Below are 26120 nucleotides of genomic sequence, written 5' to 3' on the forward strand. Positions count from 1 at the left end.
AATAATAGGGTCTCATCTTAATTATCAATTAAAAAATAATAATAATACTGATTCTCACATTCCTGAAAATTATCTCATTTTAGAGAATACACTTACTATCGTGTGAGGATTTGTAGATTTAACAGATTTAACTCACTATTTAAATAAACTACGAATAAATTGCAATGGTTAGGCAATAATGAACGTTTTATACGCAATCAAAATGGAATAGAATAATACTAAACTCAAAATGTTTATATCGTTCCAGGCTAATAACATTGGATTAATTCACAATAAATTTCCTTTTTTTCTCTTATAACTTTAACATTGAACAATTTTCAGAAAGAGTATAAAATTCTCAAACATGCCACACTAAGAAAAGTTATGTGTGGAATTTTAAGTATAAAGTTGCCCCCATGTTGCGCAATCGTGCGCTATTGAAGAGAGAGGGAATTTTACTAATATACTCTTTCATCTATCCCTTTTGAAGTATGCAAAGAATTTCACTTTCTCGGCTTTTTCCTGTGGTTCTCACATTAAAGTTCTCGAGGCTCAACAGCAAACCCAACAATTTTTGATTATCATGTTAAAGTATTTTGAAATGCTTAATTTAAAATGAAAAAATTCCATCAATCTTCCTAGGGATTGAAGGAACGCAAATCTTATAATTAGGAAATTGTTGACTGACCTTTTACAGATGATGAAAATACACTGGAATCTGTAATGAGATAAAAAAAAATATTGTATGAGCATTCATCACCATTTTTCTGCGGAAAATTCATGAATTACATTTGCGTTTTCGGAGTAACCATCTCAGAGATGGACCCATAAATTAAAAAGAAATAAATAAATTAAGATTGTAAGGAATATTATAGCAAAAATGTCTTTATGTGTAAATGTTTAATGTTATGCTCAACGCACAATAACTTTTGTTTTGTAAACTTGTTAACGAACTTCTTATAAAAGTCAACGAGATGACTAGATCGAGATGGGGGTCTCAGTGGTGCAGTAGGCTAGAGCGTTGGGTCTTATGCGGGTGAAAACTCTGACTCGATCCTCACCATTGTGAGTTCGAGTCAAGCCTGGTTCAAACAACTTAATGTTTTTTAGAAAATGACATTTTTACTGTACCACCTCTTCCCAAAAACTCCGGAAGCATTCATTGGTAAAAATAAAAGAATCAAATTGATCCAAATGTAATCCTTCTGCAAAGGATGGATCAAATTTCAAAAGTTTGAATGCACACTTATCATAACAGAACATGTTAATTTGATCCATCCTTTACAAAAGGATCACATTTGGATCAATTTGATCCTTTTATTTTTACCAGTTTTGAAGAAGCATCCATACTGCGGGAAAGACGCTCCTGGGCGGTCTCAAATGGACCTAGCAGATTCCTTCAACATGGGATCAACAACAATACAACATAACATGATTATATTGTAACAAATATTCCGATACCAATAATACTTGAGGAAGATTTCACTCACACTTATGCCCAACGCACAATAACTTTTATTTTGTAAACATGTTTCTGACATTTCAATAAGAGTGAGTGCGAGATATAGAGCTAGTCATCTCGCTCATTCTCATGGGAAATTTTGAAAATATGATTACAAACAAAAGTTATTGTGCGTTGGTCATTATGCCCAGCGTACAATAACTTTTGTTTCGCAAATATGTTTTTAATATTGCAGAAAGAGTAAGTAAAATCTAGATCTAGTCATCTCGCTCACTCTCATAGACAATTTTGTAAACATGTTTTCGGCATTTCAGCGAGAGTGAATGAAATCTAAATATAGACAACTCGCTTACTCTCACATTCAATTGGAAAACATGTTTACAAACAAAAGTTTTTGTGTGTTGGGCATTATGCTCAATGCACAATTTTTTATGAGAGGGAGCCAGATGACTAGATCTAGATTTCATTCTCTCTCGTTGAAATGTCAAAAACATGTTTACAAAATAAAAGCTATTGTTCGTTGGGCATTAGGCATAATGACTAACACACTATAATTTTTGTTTTGTAAATATATATATATATATATATATATATAGTCATCTCGCACTATCTCATAAGTACTTACAAAAAATATTATTTACAAGACAAAATTTAGTATGAGTTGCGCATACAATGAGTGCATAAGTCATACAATAAAATAAAATTGAGAGATAATAAATACATTAACACATAAGCAAAAAAATAACTCGACCGCTCAGTACAAGAAACAAATAATTCGCAGTAGGTAAATTTGACAGGACGTCAGGAGAGCGATTTGAAGCTGAGATTTTACACGAAGAATATAAGATTTTTGAGATTTAAAATCTCTATAACTTTGAAAATAATTATCTCTCAAGTATAATATTCACAGGGAAGGTATAGGGTATAAAGAAGTATCCAAAAAGGCCAATAAAACGATTTTTGTAAAAAAAAATCGAGTTGTTCGACTTATATTCTGAGTCGTTGAAATAGAAGTGATAGGGTAAGTGTGCCAAATTTCGGCCTGCTTGCAATTTCGGCCACCTTTTTTGTTCCTCGAATTTCCATGAACTTTTAGATTTTACGTACTCTAGAGACTATACAATACAAGAGAATAACAAAAAATGTAGCTTCGACAAACGAGATGACGTGAAAAAGATATTGGAAGGATTCCCGAAGGGCAAAAACTATGAGAATGAAGGTGGCCGAAATAGTGCACCAAAGCTATGTCTATATTTTTATTCATTTTAAAATGTGTTAAGAATGATTTTAGAGTAAATAAAGACGGTAAGCTCTTCACAAGTTTCCAAGCAACACTTGTTTAGAAGAAAGAATAAAAAAAATCATTTTAAATTTAAAATATTACATTTCAGATTTAAGACTTTGGCGTTTGCATGCAACTATGCCGAAATTTGGCAAACTTACCCTATTATTTTTTTTTTAGATATACTCTGAGACTCTAAGACTCTGAGATGTATCATACAGGAGACTAGGGTATATTTAACCACCCAATGAAGCGTTTTCTTCTCGTAATTTGTGATATATCTTATAAGTACAGTAAATAACTCGGATTTGAATGAACTCATACAAAATGAAAATGGGGTAGTTTAAATACGTATGACTTTCGAAGATATAAAATTTTGGGACAATAAATCAATGCAATGTGGGATATATGCTGTATATTTTTAAATAGCCAAACTCTTGACCTAATAGCTCGTAAGTCTAGTAGATGAGACCTAAAAAAAACTTCAGTTGCTTCAAACTGATCTACCTTCCCCTGGATGAAAAGAATATAAGACAATGTTCTCCGTAATCTACAATTTATAACTTTGCCGTGGGACTGACTATCTGTTGCACTAGAGTCAGGCTATTTGAGGTTATATTTTGTACAGAGTGTTTAATGCAAATAACAGCGCCCCTGGTAATATTCTAAGATATTTCAGAGAGTTGTGGCATTTTATGAGACCTTTTTTTCAACATTTCTTTCAATAAATCTAGTCGAGAGCGAAAATATTTGAAGCACATTTGGAGCATTTAAACATTTTCGTATACAGCGTTATTATGCGAAATTCTTTTTGCACTGAACTGAAAAAAATACAGGTAGAATGAATTGAGCAAAACTTAATGCACGTATAAAGTGCAGAATTTAATATTCTCTGTAATTATGTCATAGCAATCATAATAATCAATTTATCAGCTGACGAGATACTCTAGGTTGGTATATTGTAAATTAGTTTTTCCATACCTGGGGCCAGACTTTATTTGTAAAATGAAGCTAGTTAATGGTTCACTTGAATTTTTAGTTGATATTTTTTCCCCATAAAAATAAACAAATAATTTTTCTTTTTCAATTTCCTGGTAAATTATTCATAATAATTAGAAAGCCTGTTGTTTATACACAAGAGTGTTCCTTGCATTGATCCAAAATCCTATAACAAATATTTTCTACAAAGTTGTAGTAGGGGAAAGTACTCTCCTTTCGAACGGTCATGTCTTCTAATAATGTGAATTTTCTTTTCCTAAGATACTTACACATTTCTATCAAATTTTAGTTACCTTATCATCATATTAATCTTTGCAATTGATTTGATTAGCTAAATTATATCATAATAAGGTCTAGTTTAATTTAAAAATAGGAGAAAAAAGCCTAATTTCAAAGCTTCCCCACTTCCCCCTATATAAAAAAAATTCAATATTTTTAATAATAAATTATTGCGGTAAATATATTAAAAATCAAGTACAGAATAACAGGTGAAATGAATAGTAAATGAACATGGCAACGTGTTTATTTAAACTTCTGATTTATTTCTAAAAGAATTACATGATTTTTTTAGTTCAGAAAAGTGTGTTGTTGTCCATGAAAATTGTTTACATAAATACCTCTAAAGACTTAAGATACTTCAATTAGAAGTTCCCTTAGAAGCACTTAAATGCACATGAGAACTTTTCCTGATCACTTCATCAGGTAGAAATTAATTTAATGTATTTTGGCAATCTTCCAGAAGGCTTTCAAACACATTTTGATATAATTTGTACTTTTAGCCTTTAGTGAAATCTCAATAATTACAGTTTAATATTCTGCTACATTTCAGATTCACAGAGAGATTATTTACGATCCGTACGTTTGATATAACATACATCAAGAGGAATCTGGGGAAATCTCTCTATGTTTTGCAGAGAGAGTTGTGTTATATATACAAATTCGTGTGAATATCAAAGGAAAATAAAAATATAGCAGCGACAAGTGATGCAATATACATAAAATTGCTCTAACATCATTTTGTGAATATAACCATGACTATCTCCTAATTGGTATGTTATTTTTTTTTAACAAAAAGCTTTATACTTATACTTGAATAACATGTATTTTTCCCCTTGGTTATACAGATATTTTCAAAAGGGAAAATTGGTACATTCATTCTCCAAATTATACGTAATTTTTCCATTCTACGCATAGTCAAATTCAGACAAATAACAAAAAAATGTAAATTGGTAATAGAGGCTTGTTGGGAAAAAAATGGAGTTGTGTATATATAGCAAATTATATACAATCACTGTAATTTTGATTTATGGGTATACTGGGTATACTTCAACAAATTCAACCAATAAGGCTGAAAGAAAATTTTACCTTAATAAGCAAATCAGACAAAAAACTGAGTCATCATCCTTTGAAAGAAAATAAAACTCAACGATTTGTAACACTAAAATTGGCTAGCTCTTGAATATAATTTTCCAGCTAACAGATGCCAGAGATCTTACTATAACTTGTAACTTTATAGATATTACCATCGAGCATATCTTGTTGTATAAGAAACAAACCCAACGGCGACAATTTAACTAAAGAGTGGAGGGAAATGTAGTTAATTGAAAAGACAATGAGACCTTCCCTTAGTTAAGGGTGGCACATAGTTCGAAACAGAGCTGGAGCTTAATGCACAATACATGTTTGAATTTGAAAAACACCCCACGTTCTTGTATGATTATACCCCATTCTCAGCGATTATATAAATTACAAATGATGAGAAAGTGCTCCAGAAGCTGGATTTCAAGCTTTTATCATATTGTCAGCACCTGTGTGGATTTTACCTGTAATCGGTTAGAAAAGAAATTCAGGATTATCCTTTGCAATTTCTCTTCGAATGTTAAATAATTTTAAAAATTTATTTAAACAAGACATTTACCCCTGAAAAAGTTATACTTATGGGAGGTCCCCTGAAGATATTAAGTTGATATCTCTAACCATTTAAGCTCATTGTTAATAGATTTACTTAGGGCCTCTTGTTGAAAACTAATTTGAGACAGTACTACTCAAATTCAGATAAACAATATGGGACATTGAGTTCAAGAATGGACTAAAATCCATTCGGGAATATTTGGAGAAATTGTTTGTGAAACAGACAATGATTGTTAATGAAACTGTCAAACACTCGTCAAACACGAAAAGCGATTAATTCATTCGCAAATCGTTGGTTGATTCTGCAACTGTGGTATCTGTATTTGCCATGTACCTGTATTTTTTCAATTAACACATCGCTATAATTGACGATACGTCATTAAACAACTCCAATTTTTAGGTATATCAAAGTATTGTTTAAATGAACTTGGATGAATTTTTCGTAAGGTAAAGTGCCCTCAAGTCGACCGGTTCCTCAATTAGACCGGTAGAATTATTTATTCAATTTAAAAAATCTCTTACTTATTGGGTTCATAATTCTGTCTCACAAAATTCATGGAAGTCATTGGATTTTTCTCTACAGGAAAATGAAAATGTAGTGGCACTTTTTACGAATGTGTCCGGTTTAACTCAGCTTCGTACCATTTTTTCCAACCTCTGTAGGCCTCATTTTCCCCGGAAACATTACACCGAACACAAAAATTTGGGCATCACTACTTAGATGGGACTATAATCTACTTGTTTTTACCATTTGTAGGAGGTTTCACGCATTAAAAATCAATTTTAAGCTATTTTTCTAACACATGGTTTTTGACACTCGGAAAACCATTTTTTCCCTGCATTCTGACAGTCAGTTAGGTATGATTCTCTCTCATAATCACTCCTAATGTAATCCTCGGATTTTCTCTAACACCTCCAATTGGTCCTACAGATCATATTTCGGACGTAACTGATTTTAAAAATGACCAGCCACCAATGAAATGTGGGAAGTTCCACTTTAAAACAAGGAAAATTGAATGAGAAATACTCAAAATACATCGAAGTGGCAATTAAAGAATCACATCTACCATAAACAGTCTCTTTTCATCACTGCACAATTCATAAAGTAGTAATCACACCTATCGCAATCCTTGTTTTTCCTCTAACGTCTCGAATCTGTCTTACAGAAAATTTTTTGAATATCAGTGATTTTTAGAATTACCAGGTGATTAATTAAATGTAAAATGTGAAAAATTTCGCTTGAAAATAAAGCAAATTGGATGAAAAATTCTCAAAACGCACTGCATGGGCAATGAAAGAGTCACACCTACCATAAGTAGATTGAGGCTTAATGTTTGATTTGATAGAAGTAAAATAAAAACATCTGATGAAGTCTCATTTTTCTGTGAAAGTACGTTTTTTCCTTCGAGATTTTAGTGAAAACTTTTTAATATCCCAAAATTTTCTTGTGAATTTATTCAGTGGAATCTCTGATGAGTCAAATATCCCGAGCGACGTACACAGTGTGACCCAAAACAGTGAGAAATTCTCAAATTCAGTGGTCAGTAATTTTGACAGATGTTTTTACGAAGCTGCAAAATTCAATTTTTCTGAGCTGCAAGGGTCGTAATTTTTATGGATTTTCCTCTACCCACAAAAACGACCCCATTCAAGCAAAAGGTTTTCACGATAAATATTAACCCAGATAAACCCTCTATAACTTGGAATAGTTGCTTTTTCGAAAAGACACTAATAAGTGTGCAAAAATGCATAAAATAATACACATAAGAATTACGATTGTAGGCCCATTTTTTATTTTTGCCTTTTGGACCCAGGAAAAAAGGCCTAGGCTTCCAAGTTTGTCAGGAAATGTGAGATGTAGGACTAACTTTTAGATTATATGTCTATCGATGAAATTCATTTAGTAACTTGGAAAAAAAATCAACTTTTACGAAGCTACAACACTACGAAGCTGCAAAACCTTCCCCTAAACACGAATCAGTGACAATTTTATAGAAATTCACCATCAAACATTCAAATATTGACCACCGGTCGAGTATGACATTGAATCTTAATTTTGAGACAATTGATTCTTTTGATGGGAAAAGGATACAATAAATTGAAAAGCGCAATATAATCGATCCGCAAAGAATTAATCTATAACCTCTATAACAGATTGCCCTTGAATCAGTCACAAAAATGTAACAAAATCATTGAATGAACTACCATAATCACAGATTAGATTATAATCTACCACCAAATAAAATTGTACTCTTCTGCAAATTCATATAGAATCAATATCAAAATGAATCAGAATCAATTCTATTTGTTCTTATAAAGTAAATAATCAATCGTGATCTAGAATAAAACCAATAATTCAATCATATTTAACTTACTCTTGAAGAATTGTAAAATTTTTTCCTCGAACTTAAAGTTTAAATAACTAGCTTTTTTAACTTGTCACCATTCTAAACCTCAAACGGTAACAGATTATTGACTTCCGGTCTTCGGGGACTTGCGCTTGAAAAACATCTTATACCGAATATTCTTTTACCGAAACTGTACTCCCTCATCTACCCCAAAATCATATTTTTTTGGTTTATTATTGTATTGGTCCAAGCGATTTCATTCATTTTTGGATATATTGTATAACAGGTTAGGTGAACATTTCGTCCATAGACAGTTATGACAGGAAAATTCACCATTTTGAATTTTCAGAGGCCAAAAGTCAATCATTCTAGAGGGCTCAATTTTCAACAGAATTGCTTAAATCTTGATTTTTTGGAAAGGTCTTGAAATTTCTAATCCAACCATATCGGTCTCAATTGGTAAATATTAGGCTTTAAAAAAATTGTCTTGCCCAAAAACGGGCCACGTCAATGGCAAGCGGACTTGCCGACATCAAATCCCCTGTTCCGCATTCCCTGCTCTGTCTCTTGAGTTCTAGCGGTTCGAGTTCGAGCATTCCGCAAAGCTGGCATGCTTTGTCATCTCTTTATTTTTTGTGGAATTGATATCATCCCACTGAGTTTTATTCTCTTTATTATTGATAATTCATAATTCAAAATAGATCTATCAGTGCTGATTGAATTTGAAAATGATAGAATTGACTACCAAGGGGTCAGTCTATCATCATAAAAACTCACACGTTTAAGAAAAGTTTGAAGGTAAGAATTATTAAAATTAAATTATGATAACTTTTTCTAAAGGTATGTTCTTGTTAAATTATTTATAATATATTCATATTAAGCAACTTTTAGATCCAAATTTATAGAATCTATTCACTAAATGAGAAGTTGGAAAAGTTTTTTCATGTACATATCTCATTTGAAATTCAATTAAAGCAATGTCTCGTATTTCTTTTAAATTAACTTTTCTGTGAAATAGTTACAGTTAAAATATTATAAGCAATCGATTGAAAAAGGAGCAAAACCCAAAAATACCAGTTTCTGCAAAAAAAACTCTTCTCTCAAACTGTTAGTAGGGTAAATTAAGCTAATTCAAAACCTGCTCCAATTGGAAATTTTTCGCTACTCCAAATGGAAACATATTTTTTCCACAATAAATACTCAACTTATAGTTTTATTCATATATTTTCTGTGGTACATTTTTAATATTTAGTTCCTTATGGTTCAAATAAAGCGAAAATCCATTCATATTAATAAGTTTTAACATTTAAAAGTCTCATCTCAATTGACAGTGTAACTTTTCACCGTCGAAAAAATTCATCGATCGACCATTTTTTCTAATAAAAAAGGCAAGTAAGCTGATTGTTGTTTATTAATTTTTTGACGTTTATGCACTATATCTGGCAAATTTTAGTGAAATTAAGTCTTAAATTTTATTGTTAACCGTAAGTGAAGTGCTCAATTAAAATAATTACATATTTTCTGAAGAAAAAGTGCATTTGTGAAATGTGCGCAAGTGCTTCAATGGGAAACACCGAAAATATGGGTTTATTGGAGCGATCTCCTTATTTTTTCAGATGGGAAAGGAAAATAAGACCAGGAAGAAGAACAAAACCTACACTCAAGAGCAACTCAATAAAGCTTTGGAAGCCTTTCGTCGTGTAAAATCACTAACAGAGGCGTCAGTTTTGTTTCACGTTCCGAAATCAACACTTTATAATAAGCTTACTAAAAGATATCCGGAGGAATGCAGTGTGGGAAGGCGCCCCACTTTACCAAAGGTCATGGAAGACGAGCTTGTTGAATGGATTTTGGAATGCGCTGACAAATGGCATCCCATAACTAAGGATCAAGTCCTCGACACTGTGCAACTCATGTGTAAGAAGTTCGAGATCACCAGTGAGTTTGTTGATGTAGATGGAAGGCCAGGATATGCTTGGTTCAGGAAGTTTTTGAAGAGACATCCTGAATTAAGCCGACGTAAACCAGAATCATATACCACCCAAAGAGCTGGTGTTACCTCTGAGAACATCACTGACTGGTTTGAGAAAACCCGTGATTACTTAGAATCTAAAGATCTTCTGGAACTCCCTCCTGATCGCGTCTTTAATTTAGACGAAACTGGTGTTATGCTTTCACCTAAAGGCGAAAATGTTTGATTTTTGCTATATCTCTACACAGATTTTAATTTTATTTTTTTGAGTTATTTTGTGACAATGCAAGTTATTGTGTAAATAACATTCACTCTATTCTTTTCATAAGGTTCTGGCAAAAAAAGGGTCCAAAATAGTCGGCAAAGTAATACCTTCGGGCGAGAAAGATTGTGTGACTGTGTTGTTCACCATCTCAGCTGCTGGGAAATTGGCTCCACCTATGGTTGTCCACAAAGGTCAAAAGATTACCGAACTTACTGCAAAATGCAATGCAGAAGACTGGGTAATGGGAGTATCAGAAAGTGGCTGGATGACCAGTGAATTATTTTACGAATACATCGCAAATTCGTTTTATAACTGGCTTCTTGAGCAAAAGGTACAATTTCCAGTAATATTATACCTGGATGGCCATGCATCTCACGTTACTCTAGAATTGAGTAAATTTTGTAAAAGCAAGGGAATCGAACTAATCCTTCTTTACCCTAATGCTACACATGTCATGCAGCCCTTGGATACATCATTCTTTTTTCCACTGAAAGAAAAATACAAAACAGCTTTAGCTCAGTCAACTAAAAAAAAATATGATTAAATAAACTATTTTCTTAATCACTTTAGTGTTTGTCTCCAATTGAAAAATTTCCCTTGTCTCCATTTGGATTAAATTGTTTCCAATAGCAGCATTTTGCACATGTGTATTTTTCTTGTATTAAAGTAGTTTTCAAACTCAATTTAAAGAATTTGTAATAAATAGTAATATTCTAGAAGAGTCAAAGAGCAAATTTATGTAATTTTCTTCAGAAAAAAAAATTTAATGTCTTGAATCTTGTATCAAAGTTAAAGCATCTGGAACTGGTTTTGAATTAGGACACTTACCCTATTCATAATTTAAATTTTTTTTTGCTGATAGAGCCATGAATTTTGTCGGCATGTCACGTCTTGTATTCAATGTAAGTCATTTTGTGAATCCACGTGGGAAATTATTCCAATATTATCTTGCCTTTCTGTACATTTGAATACGGTATGATCCTAAGAATGTGAATATTTGGATTTCGTTGTAGTTCTTTTCGTCAGAAAAATCATAATACAAAGACAGAGTGGTTTTATCTTATTCTGTCACGACTGAGAAAAAAGGATATCTTCGAAGAAAATTTTCTATACATGGGGATAATGTAAAGTATCTTGAATGTAAGAGAGCTTTTCTTGGAATTCTCCACTCTACAATTATGCATTTACCCCCATTTTAATGCGTCATGAATATTTTATGTGTCTCTCACATGGCCTCAATAAAATGTTAATGAACACCGCACATACATTACAATTGATTCGATACATCACAATCATGCATAAAGGAGTGGGTGATTATCATTAAAGTGGAAGCCCTTAATTTGCGATGGTTACATTCTCTTCCTTTCCTTACAAATTTTGATTAAGGCACTCGTAGGCATGAAATATCTTGACCACGTTTATATGCATACAATAAGCTGGATTTATTTGAAAATTGCGAGCAATTTCAAAAAGTCAAATCCAAAATAAAAGAGTGTTGTAAACCTATTTCCAATTAAACGCATTCGATTGAAAAAATCCTGGCTGTTATAAACGTTACTATACAAATCCGTTCCTGGGCCGCTTTTAACCCTTTAAAGACGAGAGGGTTAAAAATTAGGGGTCAGAGAAAATCACTTTTTCTGACTTTTACGAACAAAACCGAACATTAGAAGGCCGTAGGAAAAATTTCATTTTTGGGTCACCGGTGACCCTCTTTGAAATGTTTAATATTTAAAATAATTCCGAAATCTCACCATAATCTTCGGTTTCGTATTCCAAAGTAAATTTGATTAGGGGAAAGGCTCATAATTTTGTCCAGTTTCTTATTTTGGACACTTTGAGGATAAAATTGGACACTAAAAATAAATTGATTAAAATGATGGATTTTTATCCCAATATTTGATGAATAATGAATTCTATCAAAATATTTGTTCTTTTTGGAAGATTTTAACACTAAATACGTTAAATTTTGAATATGATTTGAGTTAAAATTGCTTTGTTGAAAATTCAGTGTGAGCAATTGCTTACGAGAAATATGACAGAACTTCGTGTTTCCTTCAGTCTTATTTGGCTGTGATGAAGTACTAACAATGTTTCTTCTCTGTTTTTGAGTGATATTATTAAATATTCATTGAATATTGTGTTGATTCACGTTAGTGGTGATTTGTACATTTGACTTGAAGTGAGATTTGCCTTGTGAATTAGATTTTTCGTGTGAAAAATGGGAAATTTTTTAAGACATTCACCAGTGATGTGATACTCCTTATTTTGGACAGGTGTTTTTCTCACGAAATTTCGTGAAGTTTTAGCTTTTGTGATGACTAGGTTGGACAAATGCCTGGAGAAACAAAGGAGCATCATCTCTACGAAAGAGATGTAGCGAAAAATGCCTTGAAAGGCTCCCGGAAGGGCCAGGGAATGAGCGAATCCGCACGGACTTGGAGTACCGAAGTCAACTCACTTTAATGAATGATATGGAAAGTTTCCGGGCTTCTTGTGACATTTTACGTTTCCCTTACATGAATAGGAAGAGGACTTGGTAAGATTGGTTAATGAAATGAAGAACAATGGGCATCCTGTTGAGGCGGATTAGCTGTCCAAATATACAGTCAAGTTGTCCAAATTAATAACCAAGTTGTCCAAAATTTGAGTCAAATTCACCTCTACATATCAATTCATTTTTAAACGTATTAAAACTAATTTTAGTAAAAATAAGACGATAAATAGCTTGCTAAGTTTCTAAACAACCCTTCGGAGAAGAGAGTAACAAAAAAGTCAATTAGTATCGAAAATATCGCACTTCTAACTTGGAACATCGATGCTTATACGCAGACTGGTCGAAATTATGAGGCCTTACCCTAAAAATGAAAAAAAAATCAAAAAATAACTAAGGGACGTTGGACAACTGAAGGTGCCACATATAATAATAATAATAATAATAATAATAATAATAATTTATTCACTCGAGCTTACATAATATAGACATTATATATAAAAGAGGTATGATTTGCAGGTAGACAAAATACAAGTAACTGCAGACAAAAATTCTGCTTTTAGAGCTCGAGCGGCGGCTGCCGCCGACTTCACGACACGATATTTCTCACGATATTTTTCACTTCATGAGAGTAAACCGTCCACGGCGACTGAAGCTCACTCACTTAAGACTGATGATAGTTACCTAACAGTAAGAGCATCAAAGCAATGTTTCAGCACTCATAAGGGTGGTAGGAGAAGGACGTGTCAAAGGAATAAAGGATTAGGTTTGGTGGGTTACAGCCGCCAACTGGGTTGACATGTGTCAAACAGGCCGTACGCTCTACAATTAGATGTTTAAATTTTATTTTATCTATAAAGCTCCTGACTCAAATTTAAACCGCAACTACTTTTAGGTGCAGATTATTTAGTGTATAAATGTAGTCATGGAATAGAAAGAAAAGTGTTTGTGTTTTAAAGACAAATAGCAACTGTTTGAGACGGGCTAAAAGAAGTATAATTTTCTGTCATCCATTCTATAACAATGCCTTTGATGCATGTGGTGAGAAACAGAAGAATGGGCATAAAACGTGGAAAATGGCGAATGGTGCAAATAAAAAGAAGTGTACAATTTTGAGAGGGTGGAAAATCGATTTGCCTGAAGGGTTGTATATATAGTGTTGGAAATTGTAAATTAAAGGGGAGCCAAGACCAAATGGAGCATGGAAAGGATTGGCAAAGATAAAGAGGGTACCGTACTTGATGACGAATATTTTCCAAATGATATTTTCACGTCTATACCCCAATTGTACGACTATATTGACCGAAAGCACTTTGTCATGGTGATTAGCTCAAAATTCAGTTTGAAATTCCTCATCTTTAAATGAAGAGTTCACACTATGATAAAGAATTTATTCATGGTACACAATTAGGAGGATGAAAACTCACTTTTGGGTCCAGTAGCTAGGTCCATTAGGTATAGAAGAATGTTTTCATAATAAAACAATGATTAAGAGAGGGTATATTTGTTATGAAAACTCATCTTTTATTGCACTTTTTGTACTTGGAAAAGAAGACTACTCGTATCATTTCTTTACTATAGGAAGATGTCATGCAAATTATGATGAGTTTGTGAACTGTGCATGGATAGAAAAATAACATCATTAGAGATTTTTTATTCAAATTGGACCACATGCTGATATTTACGGGTGTTTCATTTCAACAAAAAGGTATTATTTGCGATAAAGACCAAATTTAATTTTTCAAAAATATATTCTTTTTCCTAATATTTTCATCTGTCTTTAAGTAGATCTAATTGAAAATATTCAAATGAAAGCCAAAACACATCAGTCATTTAAAACTATAAATTTCTAGCCAAGACACATACCAATAAACTATAAAAGTTTAACGAATTTTAGTAAGAAAACTCTTATGGAATACACATAAGTAGAATTGTTCTGTGTTTACTTGTTATTACTTATTTATAATATTTTCTCTTTTATTTTTTGTTCCACATGCTAGCGAGCGAAAAAGATGGTAGAGTATACACAGCTTCTCAACTTTTCTTTTGTAACTAAACAAGAAATATAAATGGAGATACTCATCTCAATTTTAGATTTTACGGTTTGGTTTCGCTTAATTAATTAAATTTCGCTAAAGTCCCACTTTATACTAAACTTTATACAATAAAATTGGAAATATAAATATAATTTCGATTATAGCACCATATATCTGAACCACAATAATTTCGCAAATATGCTACAAATTCAAAACAATTTCTAAATGTGTTATTCTTAATTCTTATTCTTAAAGGGAATACATACACTAACAATAAGTGTTTTGTGGTACATTACAAGACTTATAAGTCGTCAGATTTGTATTGATTTTTTTCCAAAACTACAGTGTGATTGCGCAATATAAGTAAGAAATAATAAATGTGACAATTTAGAATTTTACAGCTCTAGAAAAATAGTTGAACCTTTTCTTTTAACTATTTTTTAAGGGGAAAGTTTAAAACTATTCTCGAGAAGTTATTTTTTTAATCAATTATTGCACGTTCGGATAAATTGGAAAGGTCTTCGAATTCTGGATAAATTAGAACTGGTTTCAATACGTAATAAATTGATATCGGACCAATAATATTTTTTTACTAAGTTGTATTGTTTATTGCTTCACTGGTGCTTTAGGTGGGACTCACCGTGAGTTATGTATCAGTTTTAATTATTTTTGGACAATTAACCATAAAAATATTATTTTATGAAAAATGAAACAAAATTCAATCACACAAAAGAAAATTAGAAAACATTTAAATATTTGTATTTAGAGTTGTCGTCCATATACAACAATAACCTTGAATAATTTTAAAGGTCAAAATCTTAAATAGTTCTATAGAACTTATCTCTCAACAAATTGCAGGTTTGTCTTTGAATCGGTTTCCGATAGTTATGAACGTTATGAACTTATAATAAAAAGATAAAATACATTTTGATCTTTTAATTCAATTACATTACTTCTACATAATTTGCGATAGGGTGTAGTAAGCCCTTTTGACCACTTTAAGCTTTAGTGGCTTAAAAAATGTAGAAACTGGAGTAAGGATTATTAGGTAGACATAAGGGGCTCAAGTAGAGCCTATCGCACAATTTTGCCTATACAATCTATTTAAATGTATTTAAATGTAGAAACTCTTGTCAGATTAAAATATTTTTTTATATAGAAATGCTTAGAAGCAATATCTATCTATATATCTAGGAGACTTCTCGAGAATTTTTGTAAATCTAATTGAAAAGGTTGGTTGAACTTTGACCTTGAATTATTCAAGATGGCGATTTTTTAGGTGAATGATGTTGAAAGACGAAATGTTCAACTGGACTACCTCCAAAACATATCCGAAAATGAACAAAATCGCCTTGTCCAAAAAACATGTTTTTGGAGGAGACGAAGGGGCAGGGGGTAATTTGAGTAAGTTAGTTCACTAGAGAATATTGACTTGTAGAAGGGGATACCAAAGACCAGAGATCGATATCTCTTACGGTTTGGCAGGCAGAATGGTGAGGAGTTGAAAAAAAAACTGGATTGTGGAAACTGCTCTCTCATGGAGTTCGAGCAGTTAAAATAGGGAAAGTGTGCCAAATTTCGGCCAGCTTCTAATTTCGGCCACTTTGAGTGTAATTTCGGTCAAGCAAATAAATTAATTAAAATTATGTATGTAATCTTCGAATAATCAATGAATTCATTTTGCTTTTAAATATTTATTCATTTTAAGATGTATTAACACAAAGACCTTTAAATTTTAGGTATAATTTGAATTTAAATTGTGATGTAAAAACTCAGTATGGAAAGATTCTTACAAAAAAATGAGACGGATCACTAGCAGTCTTGTGATTTGTGGTGAAGTGCAGAAGGCTTTGCTTCGGTGTTTTTCATGAAAATTGATTAGTTTATGTTAATAGTGAATCAATCTTAAAATTTCTTGTAAAATTTCCCAGCTGGATCCTGTATTTTGCGTAAAAAAGTATATACTTTGTGAACGTCTCTCCGGAGAGGTAGTGTTGCCTATTCCGGCAACATCTTTTGCTTTCCTAACTTTCTTATTCATTTTATCGTTAGTTAAATCAGCAAGGAAATAAAGGCACACATTATCACTAGAGTAATTAAAATTGATATATTGTGTTTTTGAAAATTGTCGTAACTTCCAATATCTCCATACATTAGAAGTTACGGCTTTATAAACGATGCAAGTTACGATAAAATATTATTGTGTTTCTTCTAACATATATCTCAATATCTCAGCTTTTAAATAAATTTATAAAGATTTTCTCAAGTTACCTTACAGTTTATTAGTGCCACTTTTATTATTTTGACTCAAAAGTATAGCATTCGGGGCTCATTTTTAAGAAAAATAACACTGAACTGAAAATTTCGTCTCCTGAAAAGTTGTCAAAAGGAAGTTACGACAAATGCTGATTCAACTGACGTTATGTTTTTTTTTCAATTTCTGAATTCTCCAATGTCCATAGAAAAAAACCATCGCTTCTATGAAAAAGATGATGTGGAAAAGGCCTTGGCAGAGTTCAGGAAGGGCAAATTGCTACGGGAATCTGCGCGTAAGTTTGAGATGCTACTCTTCAGGTCTTTAGGACAAATTACACGGAAGATCTCAGGGCTTGTGGGTCATACGTATTAAACTAAATATTAAACTCGTTCCGTTTGACGTTATGAAATTTTCTATCCGTTGCGTCACAAAAGGTGGTCAGAAAAAAGGTGGCCGGTATTTCACTCAAAGTGGCCGGAATACTACCCAAAGCAATGTCCATATTATTATTAATTTTTCAATATTTTAGGAAGTGATTTAAAGAAAACAAAGATGATGAACTAGTTTTCAAGATTCCACACAACCCTCCCGAAAAGGAAGTAACAAGAAATATCAATATGTATTAAAAATATTGCATTTCAAACTTAGGACTTCGGTGCTTATTTGCAACTATGCCGAAATTTGGCACACTTGCCCTATACGTTTTCTCAAATTTTGTTTTAAAATGAATGTTAGCTAAATATATGATGATATAACTTATTAGAATATTAGAATAGCGCATATTATGCATATTTGGAGTAACATTTTATTCCTAAATACGTTGGATTAATTAATTTACTTTAGGTAGCCAAGAGTACTTAAGGGGATATAAGGCTACTTTGAGCAGAGGAATTACATTGAAATACAATTTTCACGTATATTTCTAAAGGAAGCTAAGGACCTTATGAGGATTAGCCGAGAGACGGATTAGCGTAATTATATTAGAAATAATGGTTAAAATACATTTCCATCATTTTCCACTAAGTCGTCTATCGGCTTAAGTCGTAAGTATGTCCAGGGAATAAGCCTTACCGAAATTAGATTTAGATTCAGTATTGATTTGGAAGACTAATTACATTACGTTAAAGCCCAGTTTCCTTCAGAAATATGCGAAAAGTCGTATATCAATGTAACCCCGCGTCCTCGGAAGGACCGAAAATTACCGAAAGGGCTTACTATACCCTAAATTTAGGCAATCTAAAAATTAGCTTAAATCGGCAAAAAATAAATTTTTTGGAAATGTTTGAATTTATGATGGTTTTTTTTCATGAGTCGGACCGCCAAATAAAATTATTGATCACTTTAATGCACTGCCGCACAAAAAATTCTTAAAGTTCAACAAAGAAACATAAATATAATTCATCATAGATATAAATCCAATTTTGAAACACTGAAACACCCGTTCCTTTGTAAAATTTAGGGAAAGAAATTCATAACAAGACATAAATTATATGCAATCTGCGTCACATTTTCTTGATGATGAATATGGAAATCAATCTTTCCTGAAATTTTATAAAGTTGACATTCGTGTGATGTAGCATTATCTAAAATAAAAAAGCTTATATTAAAGTATAATTCAAAACTTTATTGAGCATTCCGATAGTCAAAGGTTTTAAAAATTTAAAGATTCTGGAGCAAAATTAACAGGAATAGAACATGAAGTTTTTCTTTGGATGATTTATTCTCTTAGACTGTTTTTTTTGCTGTTAATACCCATGACTTTAGTCTCACTTTATGTACTTTGAGCATTATCCTGTATGCTCTTTGTTCAGTCAATTTGAAATGTAATGAAATAACTCTCGTAGATGAGATAGAAGAGTGCACTACCTTTCTGCAATATTTTCTGTTGGCAGCATCTTAATTGAATTCTTTTTGCAGAGAAAAGTGAAACTGTCATGATGGGAAATCTTGTGAAAAATATTAGTTTCAAATAATTTTTCTTTCATGGCATGTATTTTTTTTTACTATAAATCTATTTCTTCAGGACTTTTATCTTTAAGTATAGCAGAAACTTTGCTTCTCCTCGGAGAGCATCAAACTTTGAGACTATACACGAACAGAAGGAAGGCTGAAAGTTTGAAGGTTCCTACGGCTCCTACCAAGTGGTTAATTAAAAATTTATCATTTGATAACTCGAGTTTGATATTGAGTAAGAGTTTTTAACAAGTTTCAGTCAAATAATAATAGGGAAACAAGTAATTTTGAGATTATAATCCACCGAGTATTGTGTATTCCATCATCCAGTAATAATTGCATCTGGAAGTTTGACTTGGATGAACTTTCAGTCACGAACTTTGTCCTAAGTTTCAGGAGATTTTCTTTTGGATTGAAATTAAATTTAATGGAATTCACCATAAAATAGGACGAGATGTAATTCTTCTTGTTGAGGGGCAGTTTTCAAGATAAACTTCAATAGAACATTTATCTAGCTTTTAAGGTGATTTCTAAGAAAAGTTCTTCAAATAGGGTAGAATAGCCTAAATCGGAACCTACTACAAATAGGACTTTTTTTAAATTAGAAATTATCAATATGAATAAATTTTCTATTTATCTGGAGCGTAAAGAATCATGTAATAAAATATTGTAACATAGAAAAATTTAGTACCGTGTTCATAAGGGAAAAAAATCGTATTTTCGTTAAGAGTTGTGCAAAATTCTCATTTGGAGCAAGTTCAGAATAAGGCTATTGTACACTAACTCCGATAGTCTTAACAGGGGAATTGCCTTTGCGCTCAATTTGATCCAATATTAATGACGTAATGGAGTGCTAATGAGTTTTCCGATCATGAAAATGAGCTGTCGATTGGAAGAAAAATCGTTTTTTTTTCGTTTCCTTTCTCTGGTAATATTCAGTAACATGCACTAGTTTGGTGTGGACATAAATTTAATTGATTCGTGCATATGATATTAATTAAATTCACACATGGCATATGTGTGTGGAAATGAAATTAGGAAAACCAAGTGTTATACATATATGCAAAAATGCTCATACTGTACAAATATACACGAATTTATTCATAAACAATTGACGTATATTCATTTCTATAGAATATTGCCCATTGTAGTGAACAAATTACAATTTCATAATTATAAATACAATCAAAATGTTTGAATATATTTGAATCTAGAGACAAATTTACTAATTTTATTGACTAATTCTGAAAAGCGAATACTTATTTTAGGGATAATTAACCTGTATATGACAACATTATTACCATGCAAAAATTATACTCACAAAACGCATGAAATTATTAAGTTTAAACTGGTATTTATAACATAATGACCAACGCACAATAACTTTTGTTTAGTAAACATGTTTTTGACATTTCAATGAGAGAGAGTGAGATCTAGATCTAGTCATCTCGCTCATTCTCATGGGAAATTTTGAAAACATATTTACAAACAAAAGTTATTGTGCGGTGGTCATAACTGTGCTATCACACTACGAGTTTTCATATTTTTATTTCAAACTTTACAAGGAATTTGCAAAATTTTTAATACTGCTCGTAATTTTTTTTATTATAAGTGATTCCAAAGAATTTATGAAAGAACTAAAAATGCTTCTTTTAAAACACTTATCTGTTATAAAGGACCCTCAAAGCCAGAAGAAAGAGTTGTAGGCAAAGGTACTCCTATAGCGACTCTCATATTCTTATTGAGAACCTCATCGTCTTATTAAGAACCTTTATGGTTCTGTCAGACTTTTTAGATTAGGAAAATTTCATAAGGTCAAAATTCACATCTCTTTCCTTCTTAAAAGCTTTGCATGTGTCTATCCTATTCTTTCGCACTCTTCTTCTTTTGAATATGACACAAAATTAAATTTACTTCAGTCTAATTTTGAGACTGAAAAAGTGGGATAGACCTATGCAAATCTTTTGAGAAAGATAGAGAAGTGAATTTTGACTTTATGAAATTTTCCTAATCTAAAAGGTGTGCCGGAGCCATTATAAATGTTTTTGGAGGAAAGTAGCGATATACTTACAAAGCTTCACTTTCTACAAGTTTATCACTAAATCCCTACATTTATTTTATTTTTTAACTACAAATAATATTAATTAGAAGTGAATAAATGTACTAAAAACAATTTAGTTCAAAAGACTATACTTGTTTAAATGCAATAAAATTGAAATTAATGGCCAGGCACACTGCCAGGCCATTCATTGCAATTCTTACGCAAATTTTCAATTACCGTATTACCTTATCCCACACTCGGTGGCACTAGGTGAAAATAATATAAGAAAATTGAATAAATAAAACGAAAATGCGATAAACGGTGAGGAAAAAAACTGTAGGATTTTTTACTACAGTTTTTCGTACACTTCTTTTGCTCACCGTTTTTCGCATTTTCGTTTTATTTCCTCAGATTTCTTATAATATTTTCACCTAGTGCCACCGAGTTTGAGATAAGGTAACAAGGTAATTTGAAGTTTGTGTAAGAAATGCAATGAAAATGCGTAAATTTACGAATTACCGTAAGGCTTTGACGGTGACGGTGAGGATGTTACTGACAATGTGATTCTGCCCTTATTCATACACAATTAAAATTAAAAATTAAAAAAAAAACAGTGCGAAAGAGTACAAAGACTTATGCAAACAATTTGAGAAAGAAAAGGATGAAAATTTCGATTTCATGAAATTTTATTGATCTAAGAGTGTTCCATTGCCATAATGAGCATTTTTGACATTTTAATTTAATGAATTTAAATTAATTTGAACAACCACATTTATGGTATTTTAACATATTTCAATGTGTTTTGTGGACCAAGTATTGATTTATATCACTAAATTAGTAAGTACATATTAATTAAATTATTTTTAATGGAAAATAACGCATAGAAAGAATTATTGTGATAATTAATTTAAATTTGTAAATTGAAAAAAAAAAATTAGTGTGATAGCACAGCAAGAGAGATGATTAGATCAAGATTTTTTGATTCAAAGGTCAAAATCATCTTTAGACAAATAACCAGTGATAAGCCCAGATAAGATTATGGTAGCTGAATGGATTAAATAGGCTCAACGCGATTCTTTACCCCCAAATTCACTTCAAAGTCGAATTTTCAAGTATTTCAATTTGTAAGCACTTTAAGGTCACCTGTAAAGAATCTTAACTTGTCTGGGCTTATCGCTGGTCATTTTCTATTTTAAATAATTTGACTACAGAAAGCCAACGATAGAAAAAGAGTTCATTGAAATAGATTAATAAACATTAAAAATAGAGTACAGTCAAATTCAATATAGTGCAATGGTATAAACTACGGACAGATACGACCTATAGTCAAGAAAGCTCTTGATCTCAGATATACAACATACTAAAATTTCATTGAAATCGCTTCATAAACTCCGAATATGTAGTTTGGTCAAGTTATTTTTGATTATAGTTCGGGTCAGGGTATAGCGAAAGCAAAATGTGATCTATCTCAATCACAATTTGCTAATTAGAACATATTAAAATTTTATCACGATTCTTTTCGTTTTGTTTTCGAAATAGATATCAAATTTTGGAAAATCGATTCGATTAATCGGACATTCGATTAAATCGGATGAAGTAGGGAAAATTGGAGTATTCAGAAGTTCTGTAGCACTTAACGAGAGCTTTCAAAATTATTAAAGTTTTCAAAAATTCGGATAATTAGACCCGGAGATATGGCCATTTTAAAATGAGACTTTTGTGACCCCTTCCAGTTCGGATCAGGCGGGCTCAGGGGGCTGTTTTTTTTTAAATCGAAGGCTCTTAGACTCAGCTATAACATAATAAAATTTAAAACCGATCCATTCTATAAGGACGATTGAGAAAAAAAATTGGAGGAGTTGTATTAGTATAGTTTGATGATGCTATGAAGGAGCTCAGCTCACCGTTCAAAGTACAGTGCCCACTCTCTTTTTCACATCGGACTTATTTGGATGACATCCTGTCGGTTTCATTTAAAATTTCAGTTTATATAGTGGAAATCAATTCTTCAGTCAAGTTTCTGTTTGATAAATGGATTACAAAAACAAATAACTCTCTAACAATGTCTTTTCAATTGATTAATTAAGAAAAATCTTGTATTATACTAATATTATTTTCGAAACGTTGAACAAATTCAAGAAATCCATCCAAATAATGAAACAGACATCTGTCATTTAGTCTAACAAAATGATCCGATCTATAGACCCCCAATTAAAAAAAAACGATATCTCTACGTTGTATTTTTTTTCCTCCACCACATTCCAACCTCTCCAAAATCATGTTTTTCTCGAAAATTGCTCCTACGATTTCTTCTATGTTTGGATATGTTTTGAAGTTGGTCCAGGCGAACATATCGTCCATACATACCTATGACCTAAAAAAATCGCCATCTTAAATTTTTGAAAGTCAAAGTATAGCTTTTGCATACTTTTTGCAAAGTATAGCAAAGTATGACTTATCTTTCTTGTTTTTACATTTTTTGTTTGTCCATATAATTCATACCAGAACAATCTAAAATGATCATTTACTTATGAATGAATTTGATCGCTAGTAGATCAGTAAGGACCAAAAGATCATGCGAATAATTAATTCACGGAGAGCTCTATCTCGTGAGTTCGAGCATTTGCAAAGCTGGGACGCTTTGCCATCTGTTTCTATTATAAAAATTATTTTTTTTATTATTATTTTATTCATTTTGTCCTCTTAACCAAAATAAAATGTTTTTTTTTGGACACCGATGTCCCACTTGTTCTCAAAAGATTAAAGTATCTTTATATAAAATTTCATCATCAAATCTATACTCCCTATATACTTCAATTCCACTCTGTCACTGCAAATTCTACTAAATCTTAGACTTAATACACAAGAAATATACAAGCTAAGATTTTTATAAGTATAAACCAGAAAGGTATTTTTTATCATAATAAAACATTTTTTAATACAATAGTTTCTTAATTGTCGTATACGATTTCTACAAGTGAGAAGTATGACTCCCATTTCTCACTTCTCGGTCTCGCTGAGTTGCGAAAATATAGTACATCGTAAACTCTATATATAACCTCAATGGAGCCTGAAAGAAAATTTTGAATGAATTAAAATGGAAAGTTAATTGAGTGAAAATTTGCAATTGAATTTATGTACATTGATTAAAGTAAAAGGTTTCAGAATACGACCAAAGAAACTTGCTATTTAAATTTAATCGCTTAACTATAAAATTTGAAAAACAAACAACTAATGCAATAATCTTATGACTAATACAATTGCTCTAATGCTATTTTAATTCATTCCTTCTCCATCTTTTTCCCACAATATTTCACTCAGTAATTTAATTAGTGGATGGTTATATTATTATTATAGAAATAATTGGATGGCTTTTGACAAAAAGTACACCAATATAATTAGTAGATCTTACAATTAAGATGTCAAGCAAGTAATGCCTATTCATTTATATGTGCAATAAACACTGTGTTAATTAATTAGAATATCCGCAAATGTAAATTAGGAATTCTGCAAATTGTTTCATGTCAACTAAAGAAAATGCTGCCTTCCTTTTTAACATTTTCGAGTATGCGCTGAGATTTTCACTCTTAGCAAGAGACACCTTGTTAAAATAAACGCAATCCGACGTATACCAGAAACCAGACGCCATACCCACTCCTGACCTTTTTTTCCCGCGGCTTTTTTTTTTGCTCATATCTCTTTATGTGATATATGGCTTTTCTCACTGGGTAGTGGGTGGGTTCCGACAGTTCTGACTTATTTACAAGGGCACTAAGTGAAGCACAACACAAGCATCCAGAACTAGCCATACCGGATGGAATGCATCACAACATAACCAATCAATCCGACAAATGTGCAATTTATCTTGTTGAAAAATTTCTGCATGATGTTTAACATGCTGAAGACTCTATTTTAAACCATTTTCCTTCTTTACTCTTTCTTCTTAGTCTAAAAGACATAATCTCAACATCATGCGAATGAATTTGCTATTTTAGATCAAAGTCCTTAAATATTTTTACACATGAGATTTCTCTAAGATATGCCACTATCTCTTGTACACTTTCAATCTATCGCTTGCCACAAAATTCTGAACAAATTTAGCGAGATATTTTCAACGAGAGAAAATACCAAAAGAAAACTTAGGCTCTCGCCCCGAAATAGAAAAGACAAAAAAAATACACTGAGAGAAATTTTGTAATAGTAAAATTGAACTGTTTAATTACTGTTGATCTTAGGTAAAAAAAAGTCCGAAGAAAAATTCGGAAATCTTCCTGACTGAAAATGTCTCTGTATCGACTGAACTATATTATAATTATAAAAATAATAAAAAAATTAAAAGTATTTTCAGAGTTAATACCAAAGTTATAAAGTTAATAATACCAAAGTTATAGAACACATCAAGTGAGATCAGACACATTTAGCTGAGATGCTTTACAATCTCACCTTCTGTGATCCCGGTCCAAGGTGAAATCTGAACTCGTCAGATCATCGGGCCCAAATTTTGAATTTACAGTAGACTCTCTCTCAATCGGGAATATGGGGCAAAATGTCATCCGGTTTAGCGATAGAATTGAGCGTCAAAGCCTATGTAAATTCCACAAAAAGCACTCAATTGTAAAGAATCACGATAAAATAGGAAGAACTACAGCGAATTTGAGCAAATTACCTTCATAATTAAACGTGAAAATTGTCAACAAAATTTGTCGCCCGATTGAAAAAGAGCCGATTGAGTGAGAGTCTACTGTATACGTTTTAACACATTTTATTGATCACGAATATCATATGCGGCAAAAATCGATTTTCGTGGACGTTCCGTCCGTCGCGTCGGTCCGTCTGTCTGTCCGTCCGTCCGTTCGTCCGTCCGTCGTATAACCACTTCTAGAGAGAGAACGGAAAGAGATATCGACAAGCGGTTTTCGACAAAAGTTATATTTATCTATCCGTCCCTTTCGCCATTTTAAAATATCCCCAAATTAATCGAAGATCCGATTAATCGAAAAATCGATTTTCGAAATTTCGATGTCAAATATTTCGAAAATTAGACGATGCATTCTCTTTAAATTTTAATATATTTATTATGAGATCGAGACCTTTGAGTATGAGGTCTAACGGTGTCGAAGG

General features: G+C 32.0%; 1 protein-coding gene across 3 annotated transcripts in view; it reads right to left on the bottom strand.

Moving 5' to 3' along the window:
* LOC129803044 (KH domain-containing, RNA-binding, signal transduction-associated protein 2) overlaps nucleotides 1-26120 on the bottom strand; it is a 183576-nt gene that overhangs the window by 75658 nt on the left and 81798 nt on the right. For all 3 annotated transcript variants that reach the window (XM_055849360.1, XM_055849359.1, XM_055849361.1), the window contains exon 3: nucleotides 668-697. In XM_055849360.1, coding sequence (XP_055705335.1) covers nucleotides 668-697 — 30 coding nt within the window. The remainder of the gene's footprint in view (nucleotides 1-667; nucleotides 698-26120) is intronic.

The sequence above is a fragment of the Phlebotomus papatasi genome, chromosome 2 (genome assembly GCF_024763615.1).
Source record: "Phlebotomus papatasi isolate M1 chromosome 2, Ppap_2.1, whole genome shotgun sequence".
NCBI classification, from domain to species: Eukaryota; Metazoa; Arthropoda; class Insecta; order Diptera; family Psychodidae; genus Phlebotomus; species Phlebotomus papatasi.